The 25,011-nt window shown below is 46.0% G+C and overlaps 1 protein-coding gene across 4 annotated transcripts; it reads left to right on the top strand.

Moving 5' to 3' along the window:
• Positions 1–791: 791 nt before the first annotated feature.
• On the top strand, positions 792–24,251 carry LRRC43 (leucine rich repeat containing 43). Of its 4 annotated transcripts, none has more exons than XR_014519425.1 (12): positions 792–1,051; positions 2,120–2,398; positions 3,313–3,423; positions 3,937–4,076; positions 6,723–6,961; positions 8,353–8,531; positions 10,871–10,988; positions 12,727–12,866; positions 15,502–15,709; positions 17,903–18,088; positions 19,456–19,546; positions 22,984–24,251. XR_014519425.1 is itself a non-coding variant. In XM_083476453.1 (12 exons), exons 1-12 carry the CDS (start codon positions 962–964, stop codon positions 23,124–23,126), a joined length of 1,914 nt encoding a protein of 637 aa, XP_083332579.1. In that variant the 5' UTR covers positions 792–961; the 3' UTR covers positions 23,127–24,251. The 4 variants fall into 4 exon arrangements, 2 of the variants coding, with proteins under 2 accessions (XP_083332579.1, XP_083332578.1); XM_083476453.1 differs by having other exon boundaries at positions 15,502–15,699; XR_014519426.1 differs by having other exon boundaries at positions 909–1,051; positions 8,353–8,537.
• The last annotated feature ends 760 nt before the right edge of the window (positions 24,252–25,011 follow it).

Here is a 25,011-nt window from a genome sequence, read left to right as displayed (position 1 = left end):
TTCGAACGTTTCAGAAGTCAAATCATCCTCCAAAACGGATTACATTCGAAAACTGAGGTTCCACTGTATGTCCCTTTATTTTGTATAAGGCTACCTTTCTCCAGGATATGCTGCCTTTCACCTCTTTGTTCCTGCTTCCTCCAACTTACATTTCAACCATCAAATGTTATTACACCTCTGCCTGTTGCCTGTGAGTTTCTAACTTTTTCTCACTGAATTTTTCTCATTCTATTACCAGTACACCTCCTTTTCCTTTATCATGTTCTTCTTTTTGCCTAAATAAATAAACAAATTTCTTATTTATATCCTGCTCATCTGGCTGCCCATCTTCCAGCAGAATATAAAAACATAATTTATTTTCTCCTATTAATCTTCTTCCTGTGATTTACTCCCCACACCACCCATTGATGACCTGCCTAATTTTATTTTCTTATCAGACTTTGGCTTTCTTTCTTTCTCTTTCTCTATTTCGGCTTTGACCGGCAACTTGCTGTGCAGTGCAAGGAAATGCCCAGCCAACTTCCCTGCGCGCGCACCGCTTCCCAACCCAGCGGTGGGAGCGCGCGGGACGCGGAGGAAACGGGGGAAGCGCGTGCACGGACTAATCTGGAAACTGCGGACTGCTTTGCAAAACCGAAGCAGATTCTCGAGAGGGCGTTGCGTGTATTTACATCCGAGGGATTCCTACCCAGCCTGCCAGCAAAATTCCCAGGGCAGCTTTGCAACATTTAAACACCCAATAAAGCAACCTTCCAAACGCGCGGCGCATCTTGCGCGCCCGGAGAAGTGCGCGAGGCACCCGTTGCTTGCAGCGTCTACAAAGAAGGGATTCCAGGCAAGGATCCCGCGCAGCGCAGCCCTCGGCGCCTCCACCCGGAAGCAAGCCCCGGGAGCCTCGGCGTCGCGCGGCAACCCAGCCCGTCGCCTGGCAACGGGGGACGCCGGAGAGGGATGCTCGGCCATGGCGGGTCCCGGCGCCGCCTCCGCCGCCTTCTGGGAGCACCTTCGCCGGCTGTGCCTGGACCAGTTTCCCTGCGGGATCGGGAGCTGGGTGAGCTGGAGGGAGGCGAGGAGGGCGGCGGGAGATAGGGGGGCTGGGGGAGGGGGAGCAAGGGGAGGGGATCCTCGTGCTCTCTGCCCCTCCCGCCCAGCAAACAGCTAGCTGCCCCATGGCACTTCCACGTAGGGCTAGCCCAGGTGCGGGGCGCCAATGGCGGGCAGAGTGTATTGCGGAGGGAGTGGAAGGGAATGCAAATTTCAGAACAATGAAATACAATATAAGAAATAATTTAAGCAATACACACACACAATTTTGTGTGTTTGTGTGTGTGTGTCTACACACACACACACACAAATAGATATAAAAGGTAAAGAACCCCTGACCATTATGTCCAGTCGTGACCGACTCTGGGGTTGTGGCGCTCATCTTGCTTTATTGGCCAAGGGAGCCGGCATACAGCTTCCGGGTCATGTGGCCAGCATGACTAAGCCGCTTTTGGCGAACCAGAGCAGTGCACGCAGTGGCGTAGCGTGGGGGGGTGCAGGGGGGGCCGGCCGCACCGGGCGCAACATCTGGGGCTTAGGGTTAGGGGACGCAAATCCATGGGTTAGGGGGCGCAAATCCACGGGTTAGGGGGCACAAATTACTTGCTTTGCCCCGGGTGCTGACAACCCACGCTACGCCACTGAGTGCACGGAAATTACCTTCCCGCCGGAGCGGTACCTATTTATCTACTTGCACTTTGACGTGCTTTCAAACTGCTAGGTTGGCAGGAGCAGGGACCGAGCAACGGGAGCTCACCCCGTTGCGGGGATTCGAACCACCAACCTTCTGATCGGCAAGTCCTAGGCTCTGTGGTTTAACCCACAGCGCCACCCGCATCCCTTGACATAGATATACACACACACAAAATTAAAAATCATGCTCAATACAATTGCTACAGCAGGTGGGAAGATGTTTTAAGTGGTCTGCCAAGACCCTCCTCCGTTATCAGGTCGTCCATCGGGAGCAATAGATGGGGAGCGGCTCCCATAGACACTCAGCTTGGGGGCGTCTTGTCTCCTTCTCTGCAGTGCCCCCAGCAGAAGCTTATACATCTCTTCTTTCTGTCCTCTGCAGAATAAGTCCCGTTTCCCACCGAGGAAGGCCACAGTTTCCCCCAGATGGGCCTTGCCAAAGGCCAGAGCTTCCCCTCGCGATGGGTTCCTGCCGCCAGAGGAGGAAAGTGTGGAATCGCTCACCGACTACCTGAGAAGCCTGGGCTCTCCATGGGCCCTGCCTGCTGACTGCAGCCCTGAGGACCAGCAGTTGAGGGAGCTGGCTGTGCAGGCTCCAAGGGACATCCAAGACAGCTTAATCTTCTCCTACTTCAAATCGCTCAGGATTGTGAACAAAAATGTGGGTGGCCAAGACTCTTGGGTGGTTAAGACCATAGCGCAAGGATTAGGGAACCTCAGCTCCCCTCCCAGGTCAAGTGGGGCCCGCCAGCCCTCCCCATTTGACCTGTAAGGCCATTGTGGCCAAGCTAAGCCCTCTTACCTGTGGGGGCAGCGCCAACAAAGCCTTGTGTCTGTCGCTTTGCAAGTGCCAACAGACAGCTGATGATGGAGGGAGTGGGGGGGGGGGTTTGCAGAGCTGTACAGGTGTTGGCAGACATCTAATTGTTGGCACTTGCATAGGTCAATGTGTGGCCCTAAACAAGCCTCAGGGATCAGCTGATTTTCAGGGCTTGCATAGTTCTGTGTGGGTAGCACCCAGGCCATGTTGAGGGATGCCCTGTAGCCCAGGGAACAGCCTAGTGCTTATATTCCGCTCTGATGCCGATGCCTTGCTTGTGCCGCTTTGACTCAGAGCTTGAGTGCTCCCCTTCTGTGGACAGCTCAGTTGGTTAGAGCGTGGTGCTCACAACACCGAGGTCACAAGTTTGATCCCTGAATGGGACAGCTATGTATGCCTTCATTGTAGGGGTTGGACTAGATGTTCCCCAGGGTCTCTTCCAACTATGATTCTATGATCTAAGTGCATCGACTGCTCCTTTCTGACTGCAGAGTGCTCAGGTGGGACGTAACTGCCTTCTGTATTTGGATTGCCATGGCACTGTGTTTTTGAGTGCAAGTTTTACGCAGCTCTGACAATTTTAAAACAAGAAATTGAGTGTGACTGTTGTTTGCTGGGTAGGGTTAATTTATTTTCTTAAGTCCCCTGGCTTCATTTACTGTGCTAGAGCTTTCCAATGGATCGCTTGTTTCCCGCTTGTGACCACCTTTGACTCCCTGAGCATGAGCATTGTTTGTGTTTTACTCTCTTCCTAGGTGACTGAAATTGATGCTGATTTGTTAAAGTTCCCAAACCTGGAAGAGCTAATCCTGAGTGCGAATCACATCAGCAAGATCAACTCCAGCAACCTCCCTCCAACCCTAAAGGTACCTGCAGGTGGGAGGGAAGGTAGATAAGGGTGGGAGACATGGGAGGAGTTAGTGGAATGGAAGATACATGGAGCTGAGAATGTCAGCTAGTCGGTGGGAGGACCGGCTGAGGGGTGGGCTGCTGAGCTTCCCACTGGAACACAGGATCGGCCCCTGTGAGAAACAGGCTGCTGGAATACATAGGCTTTTGGTCTTATCCAGCCACAGGGCTCTTTCTGGGTCTGAAAGAGTCAGGTTGCATTTCTTGGTACAGAAAGTATTGATTGGATGTGTAGAGATCTTTCCTATTCTAATTAATTCAAGATGGTTCTGGAAGCTTCTCTGTGTGAAAGAAAGAAGCAGAAAGTCCGTGTTGTTTGGGTTTGTGCTTTCCCTGGAGGTAAAATTCCTATTCTTTCTCCTTCTATCTGAGGAGTTCCATTAAACGATTTGGATGTGTACCCAGCACTCTCGCCCTCTTTGTTACCTGAAGGTTATTTCCTTCCTCTCCCTCTGCCCTCCACCTGGCAGGTCCTAGAACTTTGTGGCAATGAAGTGGATGGTCTGAAGGACCTGTGTGCTCACCCTCCTCCCGAACTCCAGCATCTGGGCCTCGGCCACAACTGCCAGCTCGGTTCGTCCGAAGAACAGTATCTCACAGACACTTACTGGTAATGGGAAACTTTTAAGCAGGCAGGAAGAGGAATGGAGGAGAAATTTAGTTCAGTGCGCATTTGAAGCTAGAACAGTGGTTCTCAAACTTTTTTCTCTGGGTCTCGTTTTCGGGGGGAGTGGGGGGAGTTCATTCCACACCAAATTTTTCACAGATAAGAAATACATTGGAAAACAAAAAGGAACAACTCCTAGCAGAGCTGGATTTAAAACACACAACATAACTATTTCATAAGAACATAAATCATTCCCAAAATATAATTGTAAACGTGTCTTCTCCAGCACTCTGTTCAAACAGTGATTCTGGATCACAGCTAGGATTATCCTCTGTATCACTTGATATTCTTGTTCTCATTTTGAAAATATATCTATCCATATTCTGCAAATAAAAAAAAATTTTTTTTGATACTACACTGAAATGTTTGAATGTTTCTTTGATTTTTCTTGACTCTTCTCACCACCCTTGCCATCCTCTCCTGTCACACTAGTGTGGCTCCCCACACCCTTTGAGAACCACTGAGCAAAATATATTAAAAAATTGCACTTTCTGAAACAATATGCAAACTAAAAGACAGCCATCCTTTGAAATTTGCACTTATCCAAATGTTGTGATGGACCAAATGTTTATAAAAATGTATATATTGGTTGAAAATGCATAAAAATGATGGTGTTAGTAGGAAAATACATACCAAAATCATTATTTGGGGGGAAATGGCTTGCAAAAATGTGTACATTAGTCAAAATTGCTTATAAAGATGTGTTTATTATGAGAAATTTAAACTAAATTTAAACTAAATGCTGGTTAATTTTATGAGGATCTTTTTTAAAGTTGTTTTTTTTTTGTCTGATTGCTGCAGTTTGTGGGAAACTGAATTTAGGATTGGAGAAATGAGAAACTGGAAGAACTGAAATTGACAGGTCTTTCCATCCCTAGGCAGGACTACGTTAAGAGTGTGGGAAACACATTGATCCCCCACCCCATCTTCTGCCACTAAGTTCAGTCTCCCTTGAGGTGCAGATGGGGAAGGACCTTCTTCACATTTTTGGTCACAATCAGGTGTGGCTGAGGAGGAGGGAGGAATTCGATTTAGTTCTCAGTTAAAAGTGAACTCACCTAATTCCCACGTTCTGAAACAAGACACCAAGGAAGACACAGCTACTCTTTGAAATTTGCACTTTTCGGATGCCGTTTCCCAACCAAGTAATGTTGCTTTTATTAAATGCATAGACTAGCCTAAAGTGTAAAGGTAAAGGGACCCCTGACTGTTATGTCCAGTCACAGACAATTCTGGGGTTGCGGGGCTCACCTCACTCTATAGGCCGAGGGAACCGGTGTACATGTGGCCAGCATGACTAAGCCGCTTCTGGCAAACCATAGCAGCGCACAGAAACACTGTTTACCTTCCCGCCGGAGCAGTATCTATTTATCTACTTGCACTTTGATGTGCTTTCAAACTGCTAGGTTGGCAGAAGCAGGGACCGAGCAACGGGAGCTCATCCTGTCGCAGGGATTCGAACCGCCGACCTTCTGATCGGCAAGTCCTAGGCTCAGTAGACCACAGCGCCACTCGTGTCCCAGCCTAAAGTGTACATGCATGCATTAGTTGAAAATAGCATTTACAGTCATACCCTGGATCTCTAACACCTTGGCTCCCAAACAGATCGGCTCCCGAATGATCGAAACCCAGAAGAAAGTGTTCTGGTTTCTGAATGATTTTTGGAAGCTGAACATCTGATGGGGCTTCTGCAGCTTCTGTTTGGATGCAGGAACTTCCTGCAGCCAATCAGAAGCCACGCTTTGGTTTTCGAACGTTTTAGAAGTAATCGGACTTCCGGAATGGATTCCGTTCGACTTCCAAGGTATGACTGTACATGCATCGTTTTTAGGGGAAATTGCCTTGCATAAATGTGTGTATTAGATAAAATTGCATGCAAACGTATGTACAGTTCTATCGCATCTTGTGCAGGGGTTCAGTACACATGAAAATTTTGTATATCCAAACTCTTTGTACCACTCCATGGCTAGTACCCCCAGAGCCTGTTGCACTGAGTGTAGGCCATGCTCAGTGATGAAGGCGGAGAGCATAAAAGCATTTTCCAAGCTGGGTAACCCCAACCAGACCTTCCAGCTCTGGAAACCATGGGGTGCTTGTGAGAGATCTTGCAGGAACTTGGATTGCCCTGCAAGATCTTGCATGAGCACACAAAAGTTCCCTGCCATGCTTGGGTTTAACCTGTGCCCTTTCAACCAGCCTGCCTTCAATCACATATGGTTGAGATTGTGCCAGTTAAAATATGTGTAAGATACAATCATACTGTATTATGAAAAAATTATTGATTCCCCCCCCCCCAATTGCAAACTGATATTGAAATGGGGAGAACTGAATTTAAGGTTGGAAAAACGAGAAATGGAGAGAGACTAAAATTGATGGGTTCGCTTGTTGCCAGGTGGGACACACAGAGAATGTGGGGCACTGTGTTCATGTGTGCGCACTTCCTTTAATCTCGAGGTGCCCAATGTGGTCCTCCCCAGATCCTGTAGGACTCCAGCTCCCACCAGGCCCAGCCAGCAACATCCATGTCACCTGCCCCTGTTCCCATTAGCTCTCACCAAAGACCCATTCCCTTCCCTTATTTTTCTTTAGGCCGAAACTCGTCTCCCTCGACTTGAGCTACAACAATTTCACCAACTTGCTGAGCCTCCTCTTGAAGCTTTTGACGATGAAGAAACTGCGGGTTCTGGTGCTTCAGGGAAACCCACTCGCCCTGCTGCCTGGCTACAGGGGGTTTGTCATCGATAGCCTGCCAAAACTCTGCACGCTTGACGATGTGATCATCACACCTGACGAGAGACACGACTTCTTAGAGCTGTCTAGCAATCCGGGTGAGGCTTCCTTAGTCAAAGAGCAGTCCATTTATGGAATATCCACATCCCTGACAAGTGGCCAGGCAGGGCTATCTTAGTTCCAGCAGCCAAAACATCCAATGTGTGATAGTCGGGGCAAGTAAAAGAACTGACTCATACTCAGAATGCCAAACCTAGCTTTGCAGTGCAGCTGGACACTTGAACCCAACCCTGTGCATGTTTTTCTGGAGCCTCAATGTAGTGGTTTGGAGTTACTCGTGCGTAAACTGTCCCCTTTTTGGAGCTTGGCTGCCTGGGTTAAACCGTCTTGACTGCACAGCCCATCTCAGCGTGGCTGCCTCAGTCGCTAGCAGAATCTGTCTGTGGGCATTTCTTAAACCTTTGCCAGCATAAAAGCTGTTTGACACCCAATCGTCTCCGCCTCTCATTGCGCAGGAGTCTCCTGCGCAGGGAGGGCGTGGGTAGTGGAGGACCAGGGCTCTCCTCACTGACTTCCAAGGAAGAATCCCGGAGCCCTTTCCCCTCTTCCCCCATTTGCTCTCCTGGATCCTTGGTGTTACGCTGATTTCCTTCCCCCTCTATCAAGCTGTGTCTCCCCCTAGTGCTGGTGCCTTCCCCTGCAGAATCGGAGAGCCTCTCCTTCTCCTGTTGCTCTGATGTCAGTTTCCTGACACTCAATATTCAGTTTCTCCCCAGACCCTGTAATATTGTGGCTCTTGGGTGACTCCTAGTGGCGTAGACTTTTAGGCCTCTTCTGAAATAGACTAGGATTCATGCTGAAGCAAAGCTAGAGGAAGTTAAAATGCTGTGCTTGGACAATACCCTCCATCATTTTTATCTTAGACTCCCCTTCCTCCCCTGCCGTGAGATCACAGAGTCTCAAAAGGCACATTTTGGTGCAAAGCATTCAGGACTGCGTGATATCGTGGAGTCCAAAAATGTGGGTTTTGGGGCTCTGATATCGTGCGAGGTTGCAATCCTGTGTTTTGAGGTGCTGTCCTGGATTGCCTCTGTTGTAACCCCCAAACACCCGTGCGAATGCTAAACATTCTGTGAATACACAGGTTGTTGGGTGAAAACATGGAAAGCCAGAGGAAATGGAATGGAATGGAGTGTCCTGGGAGAAGGTGTGGCTGAACCCTGAGCAGGAGCATTCTACACTGCAGCATTTTGTTGCAGCTCCCACTTGTACCCACCCATAATTTAGTGCTCTCCTCTACCCCCAACCCCATGAGACCTTTGCACAGCTGAAACAGCGCACCTTCCTTTGCCCAGACGGCTTAACCAGCTCTGCTTTTCTAAGCTGTTTGGGGGCAGATGTTACATCCTGCCTGCGTGTGTCTGTCTATCCTGTGATTCTGCATTCAAAAGGATGTTGCCGTTCGATGTTTCGTCTCCTGCTTTCGCAGAGCTCTTAAAGTGCTACACCAAAATGGTTGTGGTCATTGGCAAAGTCAGAGGCGTCCCTAATCCTGTTGGCCCAGAGGAACCGGAGACTGGACCCGAGGCTCCAATAATCACCTACAATTACTATGTGACGTATGAATTTGCCAAAGATGAGAAAATTGAGGAGGAAGAAACAGACAAGGTAGACGTTCTTGAAATGGGGTTGTGTGTATGTCACTGATTAAACTGGTTTCAACAGTTCTGCGCTTTCTCCAGGGAGCCCTGGGAACTGTAGTTCTGCAAAGGGAGATAGGGAACTATTCATTATTATTATTAAAACAATTCTTAATTAAAAAAATTACCCTTCAGCCAATGATCATAGGGTGCTTTACAATGTAAAAACACATAAATGCATAGCATGATAACAAACATAAACAATACCCCCTAAGACAGCTTAAAAGGCTATAGATTGTTTAATTAGCCAAAGGCCTGGCGCCTAAAGATATGAAATGAAGCCGCAAGCTACAGTTCCCAATGTGGAGGAAGCCATGACAGTTACTATAGTATACCTTTGGTAGTATGAACAAGCCTTACCCTATAGAGGCAGCTTAAGTCCTACACATGGGAGTATTTCCATAAGGGCACAACAGTCCAGTGAGGACTGAACCTTCCTTGCAGCTGTTGTGCAGAACCATCAACTGCAAAATGAGGTGGAATTTGGGATGGATGCATTTCAATAATGCAAAGGAGGAGGCAATTCCATCGTACCAGGAGGAGACACCGCAGAAAATGATAATAGTGCTTTTTGCCCTCTTTAAAGCTGAATGGCAGGGATGCCGGTGGCGCTGTGGTCTAAACCACTGAGCATCTTGGGCTTGCCAATCAGAAGGTTGTCGGTTTGAATCCCTGCGATGGGGTGAGCTCCTGTTGCTCAGTCCCAGCTCCTGTAAACCTAGCAGTTTGAAAGCATGCCAAAAAAGTGCAAGTAGATTAATAGGTACCACTCCGGCGGGAAGGTAAATGGCGTTTCCGTGCGCTGCTCTGGTTTTGCCAGAAGCGGCTTAGTCTTGCTGGCCACATGACCTGGAAAAACTGTCTGCGGACAAACGCCAGCTCCCTCGGCCTGTAAAGTGAGATGAGCGCTGCAACCCCAGAGTCGTCTGCGACTGGACTTAACTGTCAGGGTCCTTTACCTTTACACTTTAAAGCTGAATGGCAAAGATAGCAGAATACAAGTGTCGGCTGCAATAAACATTGCAATGTTGATTTTTTATGTTCAGGATTCCATCAGCCAGACAAGCCCCTTTTCAGGATATTCCATTCTATTCCCCCTGCAGTAGTTGCCCACAACAAGCTTCCCATCAATAGTAGATGCTTCCCTTATAGCACAGAAGCAGAGTCACTTGTAAATGCAGTTTTTCAGGGGGTCAGAGAAACTCTGATATACACCATTATGCAGTCTTTTCCAGGTTGATCAGGTTGATAATCTTTTGGAAGAACTCCAATTTTTAAACTAAAGAGAAGTTTCAAAGCTCCTAAATGTAGCAATTTTGCTTAGACAATTTTTTTTGTGCTTATGAATATCTCTACCTTTTAATATTATGTATTCTTTATTCTGTAACTGGTTGGTGGGTTGTAAATAACTTGTTTTATTCAATAGTATACATTAGGACAGCCTTCCCCAACCTTCTGCTGTCCAGATCTTTCGGACTACAACTCCCATCAAGTGTGCCAGATGAGGCTGATGGGATTTGTAGTAAAAAAAAAATCTGTAGGGGACCAGTTTGAGGAAGGCAGCTTCAGTGCCACCTATGCCTTTGCCCCCCCCCCTTATTTTGATCCATGGAATGCAGCTGTTCATAGAATCATAGAATCATAGAGTTGGAAGAGGCCACAAGGGCCATCGAGTCCAATCCCCTACCAAGCAGGAAACACCATCAGAGCACTCCTGACATATGGTTATCAAGCCTCTGCTTAAAGACCTCCAAAGTAGGAGACTCCACCACACTCCTTGGCAGCAAATTCCACTGTCAAACAGCTCTTACTGTCAGGAAGTTCTTCCTAATGTTTAGGTGGAATCTTCTTTCTTGTAGTTTGGATCCATTGCTCCGTGTCCGCTTCTCTGGAACAGCAGAAAACAACCTTTCTCCCTCCTCTATGTGACATCCTTTTATATATTTGAACATGGCTATCATATCACCCCTTAAGCTCCTCTTCTCCAGGCTAAACATGCCCAGCTCCCTTAGCCGTTCCTCATAAGGCAGAGTTTCCAGGCCTTTGACCATTTTGGTTGCCCTCCTCTGGACACGTTCCAGTTTGTCAGTGTCCTTCTTGAATTGTGGTGCCCAGAACTGGACACAGTACTCCAGGTGAGGTCTGACCAGAGCAGAATACAGTGGCACTATTACTTCCCTTGATCTAGATGCTATACTCCTATTGATGCAGCCCAGAATTGCATTGGCTTTTTTGGTGTTCTTGGTGTCTGCATGTTTCCCAGCTATGAAATTTTCACGTGATTCTTCTTATATATTATAATGGCAGAGTGTCTTAGCAGTATCAACTACATTGAATGTTGAAAACGCACAAGGAGGAGTGGAAGGAGCGGGAAGCAATGAGCCCACACCTGTGGACTCTCCAATCAAATCTCCTACTGAGCCTGGTGAGTAGCTCTACAGGGCCTGACGGAGTAAATTGGAACACAAGTGAACTTGCATTCTGCATGTGTTACCAGCCCCACACAGATAACTCCAAGAAACCTAGCTGCAGGGAGTTCCCCCTGTGCTTAGCTCAGGCTTCTAGCTGAGCTTAGCGGAGCCTTTGGGCACAGCTGAGGGCTTCTGCAAGCTTTAAAACTCATGCAGAAATTAACCAGGGTAATTATTAAATAGCTCAGCTCTAATGTGCTATGAGTGCACTTTGCTAGACTGTAGTAGATTTGAGCTATCTAGCTGCTGATATTTAGCTATAGTTTCTAAATAATGCCTATTAAAATCCTTTGCTAGGCTTCTACTAGGAAGTTGCTTGGCTTCCTAGTTTCAGAAGTCATGACTGCAAAGTGGGGCATGACTCTTCAATGGCAGAAAGTTGTTATGCAGCCACCTTTGTTTCCAAGCTCTTTCCCAAAGTCTGTGGATGAGTAACAGGCAGCCTTTAAAATGTCACCAGGTTTAAATGCACCATAAATGCAACTACACATATGCCAGTCTCTTCAAATTAAGTCCAGGTTTTCTTCACCTGCTATGGAAAAGAGGGAGAAACCTGTGGCCCTATAGATGTTGATGGACTACATGTTCCATTATCCCTGACGGTTTGCCATACTGACTGGAGATGATGGGAGCTGGAGTCCAACCACACCTGGAGGACTGTAAGTTCCTGCACCCCTGCGCTAAGGGACAAGACAAAGCACAAGTGCGATCCCACTTCATGCCCCCACCTCTCCTTTTCTGTCAAATCTGTTATTGTTACACCTACAATAACTGCATTTAAATCAGTCATGGATAATGGACATTGTAGTCCAGGACATCTGGAGTGCACCAAGTTGTTGGAAGTTGGTTTAAATCAATAAAGCCTTTCTCTCTTTGCTTGGGTCCCTTCTTTGCAGGGAAACAGCACAGAGATATTAATTCTGCTTAATGAAAACTTGGTGTGATTGCAAAGTATGCAGGCTGTTCTCTTTAACTGAACACATCTTTGGCCCAGTTAAAGAGAATCATTGCTGTCCTTGATTTTCTGTTACCTGAAGGTGATTATCTCCAACCAAATTTGGGAATGATTATTGGCCTAGTAAGAAATCAGCTATCCACTTCTTAAATAGTGTTGCTACTGCTTTATCTCTCGGGACAGTGAGGGACCTGTTAGCAGAGCATGCTAGTTGATTATTAACAAAGGACATTCTTATCCTGAACTGTCACCTGATCTAGCACAAGAGTTTTGGCATGCCTGTTTAACATGCCGAATTGCAACTCAGATGTTGAGGCAAGAAGGGGTTGCTTTTAAATCTCCCTGCCTGGTTTGATGCAAAACCCCAGTCATGTTATAAGCAATGGGGCAGGGCAGGGGTGGGCCTTTGGGGTTCGAAGCCCAGGGCATTGCAAACCAGAGAGATTCTCTGTATTCTTCTCAGATGCTTTTGCCTGGCTGGAATGTGTTCTTGGAAATGTGATAATGCCTTTTGCATGCCTGGATGAAGGGCTAGGGGGTGTCTGCAAAAACCAGAAATTTGCATTGCTAGACTGTATGCTTCCATACAACAGTAAGGGAAGAATCCATTGTGCTACCTGTATTTTGCCCCTGGTATCTGACCGCCCCCCGGCCCCTCAAAGGTGGTGCATGAGGGAATGTGGCCCGACCTTTGAGGTGTCCTGTTCTGAAGAAAGCCCTTCGTTTCTCCCCCTTAGGAAATGTTTATTCCACCCCTCGAAAGCCCTGGGCTGAGGTCATAGACTGTGACCACACGAAGGAGCATGTCACCAGAGATATGGTTTCTCTGAAGGCCTATCTTCTCGCCGGAACCACGGTGACAGTTGTGGAGGAAAAGGTTACGTATTCCAAGGCAGATTCTGTACAGATATAGATGCAAATATATATGCAAATATTCAAACTGTCTTTTATATTTACATGTTTAAATGGTTTTTGTTATGTACTGAAGTTCTCACCCTGGGCCAGCAGGGGGATACTGTAGATAGTTATGCAAATGAAGGATCGAAAGTGACGTTCAGTGATTGGATAGTTTGTATGCAAATGAAGGATTGGAAGTGGTGTTCAGTGATTGGACAGTTTTAGAAAGTTGTTACAGTAACAAGGTACTGGAGCTCTATATAAGCAGGCTGACTGAGCCCTTCAGCTCAGTTCAGTTCTGGCCTCAGAATAAAGAAGAGCTGTTTGAAGAATCGCTGTGTCGTCTGATATGTTCGCCCACAACTTAACAGTTTTTGTATATGTAATTGTTTTCACATGTGTTATTATGTTGTTAATCACTTCATGATGCCCCATGGGAAGTGATTTTGTTTTTTTTTTTATAAAATTTTTATTTGGTTTTCTGCTTTTATAAAGACAAAACAGACACAAAGAAAAAACAAAAGACAAAAACATGTATAAAATCAGCAAATCCCCATTTCATAACCTTGTTCCCTGACTTCCCCCCACCCCCCCTCATGCATCCCAGTTTCAAGATTATGTCAGCAAGTTGATATTTCTCCTCTTAACAATCTTATTCATCTTATTTCCTTTTTTATAATAAAAATTAATTTTCATAAGTTGGACTTAAGTTCTCTTCCATCGATTTTCATTTTATCTTAATTAAAAGTCATCTTAACCAAACCTAAAAATCTTGAGTGTTTTTAAGAGTCTCTTCTTCCCTCCCTCCCATCCCCGGTTTTTGTCCCTTCCCAATAAAAATCCAAAGTCGAAGTTCTCAGCCTGGGTTCCTCACGTCCGAGGCTTTCAAATCTATTTCCATTCCTCTCGGCCTGTCCTGTTGGTAGTCCTTTATAGCAGTCGTCAGATCTGGGAAAAGTTCTTTCACCATCAAAGTATGTCCTCTTCCGACAAGAAGATTCAAAGGTAGCTGCTGAAGTATTTCCACAAAGTCTATCTCTTCCAAGTCAAAGTCCAAACGGAGGCCCCAATCATATTTCTTTATTTTAAATTCCTGTACTCCATTTTGTCTTGGGGCCTCCTCCTTCTTCTTCTGTATCTCTTGCAGACTTGTGGTGGAAATGTTCCCAGCGTCTCCTTGCTTGTATTCCACAGATGTCAACTTTTGGTTGTTGCTTCCCAGGATTACTTCTTCTTTTTCTTGTTGTTTAGTCTCTTCCAACTCTGTAGATATTGTTTCCCAATCAGCTGTGGATTCTTTCTCATTAAGGTCCTCAATACAAAGAGCAGAGTTGCCTGTTCCCAAGGTCATAGTCTCAAGTTGTTTGTTCATGGCCAAACTCTGCTCCTGTAAGATTCCCACCAATTGAAACATCCTTTCAATTTCCACTAGTAACTTTCCTTCCACAGCCATTGTATCCATTGTAGTTTCACAGAGTTCCCCCTAGGGGGAATCTGGTTACTTATTTGCCTTTTCACCAACAATCCTTTAACTGATTATTATTACTTTGTTTCCAACAGTTTCAACTCAATTATAACTCGTCTTAGTCCATAGGAATCTTAAATGGCAATTTCTCACTTTAAACCGCCCGTTTGGCAGCTTTGACAGCTGTCAAACTCCGCAGCTCTAACGCAGGCACAAAGGCAGGACGTTCCCGAGCCCGGGAGGGGGGGTTGTTTAAAACAAAGACTCTTCCAACACTCCGCTCTCCTGCTCAAATTTGCCTTTCCAAATCTTGGAAGTTACTGTCTTTTTGAAACTCACCCTTTACAGGGCAGGCACTCCAGCTTAGCTCTTCTATCGTTGCTCTGGATCGTCTGCAAGGGGGGGGGTGGGGACTTCCTTTTGGCACACCCCCCGGTCGTCTCAAATTCAGAAGGTAAAAAATTTTTAAAGTTCAGTTCCAGATTACTCACGGGTTCTTTTTTTCCAGTCCAAATTTCAAGGAAGGAAGTCAGCGCTCTCCAGTTATGGCTCGCGGCTTCGCTCAGCGGCGGTAGCGATCGACTCTCAGTGCCGCGCCGTCCCCCGTATCCCCTCCATAGCCTTTAAAAAGGCTCTTCGCGAATCAGGGGGGGCGCTTAAGGCACCCGCCGAGTCTTCAGTCCGCAGGCATCCGCGCCTGCGGTTTTTAAGGGTCCCCGTGTCGCCGGCACGGCAAAGACCCATCCACCGCTGAGCCGATTCCCTCCGGAGCTCGGAGGGAATCCGCCATTCCCAGATCGCGCCAACCCGGAAGTCCCCATGGGAAGTGATTTTGACCTCTGCAGCTGCCTCAGCTTTTGTAGCTGGAGTCAGTCCAGACCCTGCCCTCCCAGGCCAGGGGAAAAAAAGCTTGCAGGGCAGGGAGCAAGTCTTTTAGGACTCATAGCCAAGATGGGAATATACTAAAAATCCATTGTTAACACATCTGTTCTGGATTTTTGGCTTTTTAAATGTTAGCGGATGATATGAAATGTTACAATGTTACATTAAATGCTACAATGACATGAAAACGCCCCTTTGCTTTTGCGTTTTGAAAGTTCACTAATAATCTGGCCTTTCGTTGCCCTAATAAACTCTCTTGCTTCACCAGGTTGTCTCCTGGCCTGTCGTTCTCACCCCAAATGAAAGCCCAACCAAAAAAGGCAAAGATAAGGGGAAGGCAGAGAAAGGGAAGGGAAAGGGGAAAGGGAAGGAGAAGGAGAAGGAGAAGGAGAAGGAGAAGAAGGCAGAGAAAGGGAAAAAGGACAAAGGCAAAGAGGAGAAGGGGAAAGCAAAGGATGCTGGAAAGGTAATGAGAGGTGAGAGTTGTGCCCGACTGTTGCTCCAGTCAAAAGTGTATGAAGCCAGACCGGGGGGGGGGGGCAGTTAAGCAATGCCTGAAACAGAAATGTCAGTTTGCAAAACATGCGTAAAGCATTATTGGGGGGGGGGGATGGGGTTATTCTCAAAAGGTGTGGCAGGAGAGGATGGCAAGGGTGGCGGGAAGATTCAAGGACAACCCAGGAAACATTTTAACATTTCAGCGTGGTGCGGTGCAGTATCAAAATATTTTTGTTTTATTTGTAGAATGTGTAGCTGCATTGTTTAATACTTTCTGGATGTTCCATGATCGTATTGCAAAGTAGTTGTGTTCTGTGTTATATCAATCAAGCACTGCTAGGAGTTGTTTCTTTTTAATTTTCCGATGCATTTCTTATCAATAAAAAAAATTGGTGTAGTGCGAGCAAACCTTTAATCTGAAAGTATGGCCCAGATAAAAAAAAGTTTGAGAACCACTGGGTTAAGCAACGCGGGAAGCCTTGCCTTCCCGTTATGTCAAAACAAGGGATAGTGGTTTGTTGCTCCTTAACAGGCCACGATTCATAAGCTGGCAATATACTCTGGCTTCAGGTTGGCTGGTGGTCATGGCCACTTGTTTGGTAGAATGAAACCGTAGCCCCTGGTTTGGCTGTAACGTGCAAAGCCAGGGAGTCTGGCACAGTCCCCTGGGCTCCTTTGGGAGGAAGAGGGGTGGGGTATGACCTTAAATATAAATAATGGTCCTTGTTTGTTTATTGCACTCATGCAAAGTGTGTCCAAGCTCCCTGCTCCTCACAATAAGCCAAGGTAAGCCAGGAAGTCTGGCTTGGCCACTTTGTGAGGTAACAGAAAAAGATCTCACAAGGAAAACAATTAGCTGCCCACAGTCTTTATTTTTAGGATGCAAAAGCCTGCCCTTCAAAATTCTCTTCCTGTGTGGACTTGATAAACACTCTCCCTTCCCATTTTTAAATGTCACTTGGACATGTTTCCAAAAGGTGACTCTGCTTTTACTGCTGTAGTCCAAAATATCCGGAAGGCTTTAGATTGGCGAAATCTGTTTTGCATTTGTTTGTAGGGCTAGCCTAAAGCATTTTGGATCCTTTAGGTGAGGCAGCAGATGGTGTCTCTCCCCCCCCCACCCCAGAGAGTTCCCAAAACTTGCCAAGTTATTTTGGCATCCAAGGCAGAAAACCCCAGAAGTGCCTCTTTCCTTCTCTGGCAGGTAAAACAAAAATAACAGTAATAAATTAAAAAACATTCTGCCTTTCGTGACAGCCATAATTAGCTGCCTTTGGTGCCTGTCTTACATTGCTCAACAGCGGAGCCAGTGCTGGTTTTGGATTTTCTGCTGTTCTCAATTGACGACAACAAAAGCAATAAGAAGTTACCGTATTTTTATTTTTTTTAATGTATTTAGCAGTTTATGTTGCATTTGCAATAGAACTGCCAGGATAGCAGTGTTTAAAACATAATAAAATTTCCAAGATGGTGGTCTTGGAATTGCATGCCCTCTAACATTTCTCCAACAAAAATAGGGACATCCTATTCAATAATAATAATAATAATAATAATAATAATAATAATAATAATAATATCCCACTCATCTGACTGGGTTTCCCCAGCCACTCCAGGCATCTTCCAACATATATAATAACATAATAAAACATTAAACATTAAAGAAACTTCCCTATACTTCAGATGTCTTCTAAAGGTTGTATAGTTACTTACCTCCTTGGTTCTGGGATCGCATAATTCCATACCCTCCAACATTTCTCTGATGAAAATAAGGATGTCCTAAGGGAAAGCAGGACATTCTGGGATCAAATCAGAAACCGGGACAACTTTTGTAAATCTGGGACTGTCCCTGGAAAATATGGACATCTGGAGGGTCTGGAATTAGGATTCAGTATCAGTGAATCACAAATAAACAAGGAATTAATTTATAAATATTTAAATAAATAAAAAGTTAGCTGACTGTAACTCCTCCTCTGACCCACAGCAATTTTTGTAGACTCTTTAAATTGACCTGCTTCAGTTTACAATGTACATTATTGCAACAGCTGCGTTGCGGTTGTGTTTATTGTTAGTGTTTGTTACTGTGGTTGTTAGCTGTATATTCTGAAAATCTTTGAATGAGATTATTAATAACCCAGAATGAATTTATCTGATATGCTGCCACATCCACATAGGGTGGGAAGAAAAAGAAATCTCCTCCTCCTGAGCTACGAAGTGACCCTCCCATCGTGAAGGTCCTGGGCTCAGGCCATGTCAACCTGGAAAGCCTTCTGGTGGGAGAGCCTCTCGTGGAGACCGTGTGCGACTTTGGCATTCTGATAACGGAGTCAACTAGTAAGCCCCCGTCTCCGAAAGAAAAGGTATTTGGCAACTGAATCTGTGTTAAATGCAGCCACCAGGTCAGAAAGGTTGCTTTCCTGAGAAAGCCCCCCGTGGGCAGAATTGGGCCTTGGTGCTCCTATTTATTTCACTTACACTGCCTGAAATAGGACATAAATGGCTGTTAAGCCTATGCTTAGAGTCAGAATGGGAGGTTAGGTTGGCCCCCACCCCAACATAAATCCTGAAAAAAGCTTTCCCTGTCATCAACCAACATGGCCAAGGTGGTTTCAGTCCCATGATGGGGCCTGGATCCAAATGGTCCACGTGCTCCAGATGTGCCTGGAGGGAGCTGCCACTCAGTCACCTCGCCCAGGAAGACTACCTGCAATAAGGAAAGCAATGTGAAAAGCGAAACTGGAAAGTATAGGGGTAACATTTTCCTGATGCAACGTCCTCTAGCCTCCCTGCAAACGAAGCAGGAAGAATGCTCGTTCAGCAGCCAACATCATCTAATCTCCCCACAGCCAAGTCAGGATAAAAGCAGCCAAAGAGGCTTGTAGTGATTGAGAGCTCAGGAGTCATGAGGCCTTTTGTGTGGCCCCTTTGTAGCCCCTGGGGGCATGAGGCCTACTGCATAGAGCAAGGGCTACCTGCTGACCTGTGTGGAATGTCATCCCGCCTACCCACAAATATGGGGCAGCCCATCAGCTGGGCTTCTTGTGGGCAATGTTATGTGCATATTGCCTTGAGAATGGTGGTTTAGAACAGGGGTCAGCAAACTTTTTCAGCAGGGGGCCGGTCCACTGTCCCTCAGACCTTGTGGGGGGCCAGACTATTTTTTTTTGGGGGGGGGGGAATGAACGAATTGCTATGTCCCACAAATAACCCAGAGATGCATTTTAAATAAAAGCACACATTCTACTCATGTAAAAACGCCAGGCAGGCCTCACAAATAACCCAGAGATGCATTTTAAATAAAAGGGCACATTCTACTTATGTGAAAACATGTTGATTCCCTGACCGTCCACGGGCCGGATTGAAAAGGCGATTGGGCCGGATCCGGCCCTTAGTTTGCCTTCCCAGGGTTTAGAAGATGATTAATAAATGTTATAATGATAATGACCTCAGGTTGTGTCACGGAGTCTCAAAACGTGTAGGTCAGGCCTCCATCTGGCAGTACAGACTGTTCCTGGAAGAACTCTTAGTCTGTCATAACCTTGTACGGGGAAAAAATACCCACTTTTTAAAATAACTAGGCTGATCAGACTGAAAGTACAGAAGTGTGGTTTGAAAGGTGTGGCTCCAAAGTATTTAATCGGTATGACATTTCTGACTGCCTTTTTTTTTTTTTTTTGCACATGTGTGTTTCTAGCCTTCCTAAAAAGCACAAACTTCTTTTCTGTAGGATAGTAAAAAGGGTGCTAAAAAGGACAAGAAAGCCAAAGCTGCAGCTGCCGAGAGCGCAGCGTCAAAGAAGGCCACCACACCTGTCAAAGGTAATCCCAGGAGAGCCCCTTCATATTATGGTTATTTTGGGTGTCTTTGGGTGCTGGAGATCTGCATGAAGCCCGGGCAAAGTTAAAATCTTCACTAAGATGACAGTTATGCAAAACAGTGGTGTTTTGCATACCTAACTGCCTGTAACCAGGGCTGTGTACCCACCATATATTTAAAGTACATTTGAAAGACATTTCCTTCCTTCTGGGAACGGTAGTTTGTTAAGGGTCACCAGGAACTGTAGCTCCGCTTGGGGTAAACTTCATTGCCCATAATTCTTTCAGGGAAAGAATGTGCTTTGAATATTCTTTAAAGGTATAATGGGTACATAGCCTAGGGATGTAAGAAAACACCGTTTTCAATTCTGCCCCATACAGCACTGGTTCCAGTCCACTACCGTTTGTTTCCTGCCCAAAACTATTCCACTTGTCTCTCCATCTGCTGTGGTGAAATTGTATAGCTCACGTAATTAATTATGTAAATTACATTATTGCATTGTCATTACGCTATTCCACCCTATTAATTCCAGTGCAAAGGAAACACAATACGGATGGGGAGCAGGAAGCAACGTGCTCCTTGTGGACTGGAAGCCACAAGAATAGTGACTATTTTCACAATTGATTTGTGTTCCAGACATGAGGCGAATAAGCAAACATTGGAAGTTAATTTTGTTTAACAAAATTTCTATAATGCTTATAAAATTTCTAAGCACTTAGAAAACATAACAGCAAAACATTAAAATCATCAATAAAAGAACAGTATTTAAAACATTCAAAAGACAATTAAAAGCAATAAAAAGGTAAAAGATATTGTCAGGGAACTGACATCAGAGTAGAGGGGAGAGGCGAGGCTCCCAGATTCTGCAGGAGAGGGAACGAGTAAGGGAAGAGAGAGAACGTCATCTGGGGAAGGAAGTCCAGGTGACACCAGGAAGAAGGGAGAGGCAGAGAGCATCTCGGAGGTGAGGCTCCGAGACTCTTCCAGTGACGTCAGTGAGGAGGGTGGAGGACCACCACTCGGCACGCCCACTCTGCGCAGAAGGCTTCCGCGCAGAGAGGCGAGGAGAAGGTTGTCCGTTAAGGAATTCTTATGCCGGAGGAAATTTAGGAGACGCCCACTCACGGATTCTGCTAGCGACTGAGCAGCAGCGCAAAGGGCTGCTCCGTCAGGGAAAGACACAACCACCCCTAAGCAGTTTGGAATGGCTGGAGGTTTACACACAAGCAACCCCATTTCCCGTGACAGATATGTATATCTCAAAAGGCATCCCTAAGCCAAAATATTTTAAGCAACACCAAAAAGGCCTGAGGCCAATAAGCAGGGAGTTCCAAAGTGAGGCTGTTGCCACAACAAAATACTGTTTTCTTATAGAATGAGTAGCCTATGGCACTTTTAACAGTGCCACTTCCACACCGACCGAAGCAGCCAAGATGGGGTTAGGCAAGTAAATTTACTCTCCCATTTCCATTCACATTGGAATTCTCTGGTATTCTCTCTTTTGCAAGCATTCTGCTTCTCTTATGGGGACCAGGAACTACTAGTTATTTTTTAAAGGATAATGGAAAATCACCAAGAGGTCACGATTCTATGTCATTCTGTTAGACTATTTCGGAACAGAGGAAGTTGCCAAGTCAGAACCATTTGCCCATCTACCCCAGTATTGTCTACTCTGACTGGCAGCAGCCCTCCAGGATTTCAGACAAGGAGTCTTTCCCAGCCCTCCCTGGAGAGGCCAGTGGGGACTGAACCTGTGACCTTTGGCTCACAAGGCAGGTGCTCTGCCACTGACCTGTGACCCTCCCTCCTTGTCAGAGTGGACTGGTATGACTGTCTTACACACTGTTACGTGGAGGAACTGATTTGACCTTTCCTGGAGATCTCAGGCCATAACAAGGAAGACTGATTGTGAGAAAATCTATGAGGAGATTGTGCCCCTGTTGGTTAGACATGGGCAGATCCATTTTCCATTTGAATTGCACCCAGGATCAGTTGCAGCCACCTTGCGGTAGGACAGACTCTGCTGTCTGTTACATCACACACTAAAGGCGTCTGCACTTTCCCTGGGCTTGAGGTCCAGGAACTCAATGGGACTTTGTTCTGTGTTGGATTGTGCTGTAAGTGCACATTTTAGCCCTTCATTTAGACACTTGTAAGGAGCTGAGCGCACCACCCGATTTGTTCCAACTACAGGAAATGGCTGTCATTGTCTTCCAACTGGTGTCAAATATTGAGTTACTAGCCCATATAAGTAAACATAATATATAAGGTGGTGCTTGTTGCTTCCAGTTTTCCATGATGCGTATTATGATGTTTACCTGGGAGACAGGTAATTCCTTTCAGCATCATGTGGAGAGTTGTTAAGCCAGAGTAGAGTTGACTTTGTGATAAACAGTCTGACTTACCCGTTGGTCAAGGTGCCTGGGTGGGAGAAATGAAGAGGAAATATGTTTTCATATAGAGGCATTTCCTTGAATGGTTTGTGAAAGGCAGACAATTTGTTTGGGTATGACTGCTGAACTTGAAAATGTTGTTTTCATAAAGTCATGTGGCAGGGAAGTGTGGTATCAATTCATGCATGAGGGATTCTGCCTACATGCACCCCAAACAGCAACGAAATATTTTGGCAGCAAAAAGTAAACCTGGAAGATGAAGAAATAGCTGCAGGTGTGTTTCACTTCAGCTCCACCAGAGGCACTTTACCAATACTGTGTGATTTTGTGGTCAAAGTCTTTGACAGCCTGGTGTCTTCTACCTGTTTTGGACTACAACTCTGCCCAGCACCTCTGTGCTGGCTGGAGCAGATGGGAGCTGTGCTGCAAAAGAGCTGGAGAACACCCAGTGGGAGAAGGCTGGTTCCAACAGTAATCAGGGGCCGTATGTGGCAATAACCATGTTAATGTAAACATATGAAATGACATTGAAAGTTATAGATTAATCAAAACCTTAACGACTGGGCGTGGTTTAGCTCAGGGGATAAAGCTCCAAGAAGCCTGTCTCTGGGATCTTTAATGACTCCCAGTGTCAATTCCAAACAATCTGATAACCTGCACCTTCGCTTTTTCCTTCAGCTCAAAACCTCTTGGAGTTATGAATTTAAAAATTACTGAATGGATAGTCCCTCCTTGGGTACATAGGAAGTTGGCTCATACCCATACACCCTACTAGCTCAGGACACTGACTGGAGACAGGGTTGCTCTCAGACCTGCAGGTTGCAAAATATTTACTCTACCACTGACCGACATCCTTTCCCATCCCCGCCATCAGTTCAGCCCCTTAGAGGTATGAATAATAGTTGGTTAAAAACAAAGCAACAAACCCTGAAAGGCTACATGGGTTGAGGAAAAGGTCCTTCAGGGGGTCAGTTATAAGTACACCCACCCAATGGGTAGGAGGCTTAAAAGAAGCAACAGCACATACTTCTCCCTTCTTTTTCCAGGAAAGGGGAAAAAGAAGGACTCTCCAGACGGGGCAGATATCCTTCAGAGCCAGCCAGTACCGCTGACGGTGGAATTCCAAATGCAACATGTGAAATGGAATTCAGCTTCACAAATCCTTTTACATTACAACATGTCAGAGTAATTGTTTTGTGGGGAGCACAGATCGTGCTTTTTAAAAAGCTTCAAGGGTGAGGGATGTGGATTCTCAAGAGCTATGTCTACCTGCTGTGGGAAGCTGAGGTTGTAAGGGCAGGCAGTCGCAGCAAAGGTTATGCCGGGGCAGGGATGCCTTTATATCACACATCTGCATCTTTGGCCTGACCTCAGAAGTTTGAACATTCGGCTCATCCTGGATGCAGGGAGCATCACTTTCCTGTGGAACACTGAAGACCTGGTGCCTTTGGGCAGGGGGCAGCGCGGCAGAATTGATTTATTTGCAAATGTTCTGAGGTCCAGATGCAGAACTGTCCAAAGGCAGAGTCAGCACAGGTTCCCCCTCCCTCCGAAAGGTTCTGAATAGACAAGAGTCCCCCACCCATAAGCCTTTCTGCTTCCAAAATCCAAGATCAGCATTAGTGGACAAATCCTGCCCACCCCCTTTCCCCAAAATAAGAGACAATATATTTGACGGGACCATTGGCTTAAAGAGAATGTACCAACAGTATGTCGTCTGTCTTTGATTTTCAGTTTAGCCTCTAAACCTTTGTAAGAATCAAGGGAATAAAATCTTCAACCATCTATCAGCAGCCAATATATGCTCCTGTCTTACTGTGTGGAAAGTTTAAAATCTGCAAATATGGACACCCGAAAGCCTACGTAAATGCATGTGTGCTCTCTGTTCTTTATTTGTGCCTGATAATTGACACTCCAAAGCCTGCAAAAGCTTTACTCAACAACAGCGCAACAATTTTGTCTTCAGAATCTAGGACTATACATTTCCCACACCCACAAATTGCATCATTGGGACTTTTGGGACTACTCTGGACATGCCATCTGGGTAGCAAGTTTAATAGAGGATCTTTGGTTTGGTGAAATATGTTCTATTCACCAACCTGGATTATTAGTTCCATTTATCACAAAGCAAGTTTTTTAGACCTCATGGTTTCAGAGACGCTCAGAAGAAAACTGAATAGCACTTGTGATAGTTGAGATAGAGCTTCTGTTGACTTACCTCTCCTACTGCACCCTGCCTCTCATGTATTCTGCAGTTTGTGAAAAGTCTCAACAGCCTACCTGGGGTTTATAATAAATGTTAACTAGGAATGTTTATGTGATTCGCATTGTTTATTTTGCAACAGAAAATCTACGCTTCCCTTGAATTTTATTTATATTGGTCTACAGAGACTGGCCAGTACTCTTTGGCTTTTGCTCTCCACTTCCAGAATCAAACACAGCCCCTATACTGTAGGGCAGCTTTTGTCAAGCTGGTGCCCTCCAGATGTTTTGTACTACAACTCCCATCAATCCCCACAGCTGTAGGGAGTTACCTCTGCACCCGCATCTCTCTCAACCATTTCCCTTTCAGCCTCCCACATCAAGATAATTGGCAGAAGGGTGCAATATGATTATCTTCCTCTCCCTTCCCCTTAAGACACCTTTGCATTTGGGAGAAGGAATGCACTGTACTTTCAAATTTTTATGCTGTGTGATGTTATATTTACGTTGTGTGATTCTAGAAGAATGTCTTGCTTTGTGTGAAGTGCCCATTGAGAAGAAGGCCTTGGCTATAGGCAATAAGCTGAACTGACAAGGACCCCCCACCCCAACCCTGAGGCTGCTGCAGCTGGAGCGCTGCATGGGCAGACTCTGTTGTTGCCGTGGCGACCCTGGCCTGGAGGCATCCCCGAAAGTGCCTATTGCGTTTCCCCAAGGGGGTCCGCGAAGGGCCCACTTTCCTGGGGAAAGGGGTTGCAGGGCAAGCTGAGAGTCTTTCCCGACATGGACCTGTTGGATTTCTGCCTGCTAGCCATTTTCTTTTGTTACTTGTGGTGCTGCCCGGCTGCCCTCCGTTCTCAGCCTTTCCCAGA

The sequence above is a fragment of the Podarcis liolepis genome, assembly GCF_965112155.1.
Source record: "Podarcis liolepis genome assembly, chromosome: 15".
Classification (NCBI taxonomy): domain Eukaryota; kingdom Metazoa; phylum Chordata; class Lepidosauria; order Squamata; family Lacertidae; genus Podarcis; species Podarcis liolepis.
The sequence above is the reverse complement of the archived record's forward strand: the minus strand, read 5'-3'. Positions and strand labels throughout refer to the sequence as shown.